The sequence below is a fragment of the Athene cunicularia genome (assembly GCF_003259725.1).
Source record: "Athene cunicularia isolate RWA chromosome 12 unlocalized genomic scaffold, athCun1 chr12_part1, whole genome shotgun sequence".
In the NCBI taxonomy this organism is placed as follows: Eukaryota; Metazoa; Chordata; class Aves; order Strigiformes; family Strigidae; genus Athene; species Athene cunicularia.
Window position 1 is genome coordinate 16,488,155 of NW_020799116.1, and position 3,966 is coordinate 16,492,120.

At 65.9% G+C, this 3,966-nt stretch overlaps 1 protein-coding gene across 1 annotated transcript in view; it reads left to right on the top strand.

The window, feature by feature from the left end:
- LOC113484901 (2'-5'-oligoadenylate synthase-like protein 2) overlaps positions 1 to 3,966 on the top strand; it is a 20,363-nt gene that overhangs the window by 10,140 nt on the left and 6,257 nt on the right. The window contains exon 6 of the mRNA XM_026857588.1: positions 3,773 to 3,816. Coding sequence (XP_026713389.1) covers positions 3,773 to 3,816 — 44 coding nt within the window. The remainder of the gene's footprint in view (positions 1 to 3,772; positions 3,817 to 3,966) is intronic.

Here is a 3,966-nt window from a genome sequence, read left to right on the forward strand (position 1 = left end):
CGGTAGGAAACGGCTCCTCTCCGCCTCCGCAGGGCTCCCGGGGGCGACGCGGCAGCAGGCAGCAGCCAACGGCTCCCACACCTCCTGTGCCGGCGGGCGAGCTGGCACGGCACGGCGCAGCATGGGATGTACCCCTGCCATCGGATGGGTGACCAGGACCAGAGGCTGCTGGAGCCCACATGGAGGGAGATGGGCTGGGATGGTCATCTGCAAGCCACCACGATGGGGACAAATCCTGCACCCTAAATGGGGGTGGTACCTCTCCAGGAGGGCCCTGACTATGCTGTGGGGACCTGTGGGGTGACCCACAGCAAGAGGGCTGCAGGGTGGATCCCCATCCCCCTGTGGGCTAGGGATCACCCCTCTGCCCCGGTGGAGCCATCATGGTTGGGGCTGGCCAAAACCCGGGGGACAAGGTGTGCTGCGTTTGCCAGCCGGTGCTATAGTTGTCCCTGGGCCACCTAGGCCAGCTGCCTGCACAGCTCCTCCTTCCCTGGCCAGGCTGGCTCCCCATCCCAAGCCCTGCTCCCCACCATAGCCTGTGGCCTTTCCAGGGGGCGAGGTGAGCCCTGCCCTGCCATGAACACGACGGGGATCTCTCCCATTGCCACTCAGACGGGTGTGCCGTGCCAGGCCACAGGCTGGCATCAGGCCTCAGGTGGTTGCCACATCCCTGGTGCAGTAGGAGGATGTGCCAGGCAGGGGACAGATCCCATGGGGTGCCGAGCGTGCTGGCATGAGGACTGAGGCTGGTGGTGAGCAAATGTGCCCAAGACAGCTCCATCCTCATAGTGGAGTGTGGTGGAGAAGTCCCAGGGGAACATAGCTCAGGGCTCACACCCATCTATGGATACACCCCCACCCCGACCCTGCATCCATCCCCCCATCATAGCATGCTGCCGTGAGACCCCCGCAGCAGGGACCTGCGTGGCCCCAGCGCATTCCTGCTGGGATTAGGTACCGGTTCCCGGCAGCACTATGCTGGTGTAGCCCAGCTAATCCCTTTTTAATTGTCCTCACCCTGTGCCGGGCTGAGCTGAGCTGCCCAGGGGACGTGGGGTGCTGGGTGAACCCCAGTGCCTGAGCCTGCCTGGGGGGTGCCATCATCAGGTGTCCCTGGTGTGGGACTGAGCTGTGGGGTGCATGGTGAACCTTTGGGATGGTGATCAAGAAGGAGGCATCCATCCTCCTGGTGAAGGGAAGGATCCTGAGCTCCTAGGGTCCCATCCTGCTGCCCCGGGGTGACTGTCTGCCCTCAGCTTCATGGCCACCAGCCGCCAGGCTCTGGGGCAGGCAGAGGAGCTGTGCCCTCTGCACTGAAAACCCCTGAGCTTGAAGGTCCTCAAAACCATCCCAGTGGGGCAGAAGCCTTGGCAGAGCCACAGCGTGGGGACATAGCATGCAGGCTCTCTACCATCAGCCCGACCCTCTCTCCCCATCCTGGAGGGAGGGCAGGAGAGATGCTGGCTGAGCCCCTCTGCCTGCTGCTCTGCCCCAGCCCCTCCAGCCCTGCCCAGCGTCACACCAACCAGTGGCATCCATCTCCTTTGGGCTTTAAAAATAGGCTGGTGTCCCTGCCAAGGGCTTGGTAATTTTAGCCGGGGCGTGTCTCGCCGGAAAGCACGTGGGACCGTTCATCTGGCCCGGCTGCCTCCACACCCGGGGCTGATGTCAGCCCCTCGCTGCCCACTTGCTCGCCCCTGCCCCAGGGCAGCTCCCAGCAGCACGGCCTAGCCATAGACACCTTGGGCACGGGTGATGCCTGGTGGGACAGTGAGGGCAATGGAGCGGGGACAGGGTGCCCAGGTGCTCCCTGAGCCTGCTCACTCCCCATCCGAAGCATCTTGCCCGCAAAGCTGGTGGCACCAGCGAGCGCAGCATCCCACTGCCACAGCACCCAGGAGCACCCAGCCAAGCAGTGGCAGAGGGGTCCCAGCACCCTGCCCTACCCACCCTCCTCCTCTCACCCGGGCCCCCCAACACAACAGCCACTTCATATTGCCTCCCACGGTGCTCCCGCAGAGCCACGGCGGCTGGGAAGGCTGGGGGGGCCGCCACCAAACATAATGCGGCTATTGAGAGGCGAGCCGGCGGCCCCGGCGAGGCACAATAGGGCCTTGTCTGCTGGCCCAGCTCCCACTCCTGCCCAGCCCCGTGCCCAACGTTGGGCTTTCCTCTTCCCCGAACAGCTCGGAGCTCACCCAGGTGGCAGCCAGGGCAAGCCCTGCCTGGGGCAAAGCTGGCAAGCACACTGCAGGAGCCTGGGGTGGGAGGGCACCAGGTGAACCCCCCTTTCCCATAAACCAGTGCCCAGGGAAGAGGCATTGCTTGGGAAACCCCCCAGTGTGGTGGTGCTCAACCTGTCCATGCCAGCTGGAAAGGGCTTGGGGGTCCCTGCTCAGATGTGGGGTGACGGGGACAAGGAGGTGCCCAGTGATGCCTCTGCTTCCCTCTTGGGAGTGTGTCCAAGCCCGCTGGCACCCAGCACCCACCAACGGGAGACAGGGACCTGGCATCCCCCCTGGGGAGCTCTACCACCCTGGCCTCCCGACACCACAGCCCCCCGCGGTGGGGCAATCAGTGCCCCATGGCCGCCATCTCACCTGTTACGGTGCGTGGTCTCTGCTGGAGCTCGCCTGCCTCCTTGCCTGGTGGGTGAGCTGGGGCTGCGGCTGCTGCCTGCTCTTTAAACCCCAAATCCCTGGTGCCGGCCGCCAGTCCCGCCAGCGGCGGGGGCGGAGGGAGGGGACGCACAGCCCCGGTCCCTGCTCCCGGGGCTGGCACCAACAAAAGGCAACTGTGTCCCGTGTCCTCCCTGTGCACCCAACGACCTGGCTGGCTGCTCAGGGACAGCCCCTCGGGACTCCAGGGCTCCCGGGGTGCTGCCACCCCCTCTGTCCGCACTGGGAAGGTGGGAGAAGCACGAGCGAGCCCTGGGTCCCTGATCACAGCCGTGGAGCATCCCGACGTCCCCAAGGACCCGTCCCTGCCAGCTCGGTCCTGTCCCTGCCTGCAGGGGTGCCAGGGCTAAGGTGCTCATTGCCGTCCCCCCGCCTCATCTGCTCCTGCAAAGCCTGGCCCAGGGGGCTGGAGGAGAAGGAAGGGGACGTGGCTGCCGCCGCGGTGCCCGTGCCCTGGGGGACTCACCCCGCGGACCCCCGCAGCCCTGCCCCGCCGGTGCTGTGGGGCCAAGTGGCTGCCTGTGAAGCATCCCTGTGGTCCGAAGGCCGGGCGCAGCCCGTGCCGCCTCATTAACACGGGGTAAATGTGTAACGAGCTGTCGGCCGGGCCAGGGCGGTTCAAGCTGCATGGTTCCTCTCACCCACCAGGCACACTGGGAGCCGGGGATGTGGTGGCTTTATCCCGGCAGGAGCCATGAAGCTGGGGCAGGAAGGAGAAAAAAAGTCTGGTTTATGCCCAGACACGCTGGGGTGACTTCAGCTGGAAGGAGCGGAGTGGGCAGTGCGCTGGGCTGGGACAGGAATAAGCCCGTCCCCGACGGGGGAGGCTGACCCGCCACCCAGGCTTGCCCCAGCTGCCAGGCTCAGGCTCGGGCTCAGCTCAGCTGCCTGCCGGCAGGATGAGGAGCTGAGCTTTGCTCTGCAGTGCCCACTGGCACAGCAGGCAACGGGCACCAATTTAATAAAAAACCAAACAAGAAATTCCATCTGAAGGCAAGAAAATGTTTCTTTCTGCTGAGGTAGTGGACAGGTGCTGGCACAGCTGGGCCAGAGGCTGTGGAGCCTCCAGCCGTGGCGACAGGCAAACCCAGCCGGGCCCGGGCAGCCTGTGCCAGCTGAGCCGCTCCCGCGCGCGGTGGGGGCCGGGGGCTCTGCCGGCACCCTGCCCGGGACCTGCGCCCTGTGCGGAAAGGCAGGGCTGGGGACCAGGGCCCGGGGTGTCAGTGCCAGCGCTGAGCCAGGCCCCGGTTCCTGCTGCTGCAGGACACGGCGTCCAGGAGCTGTC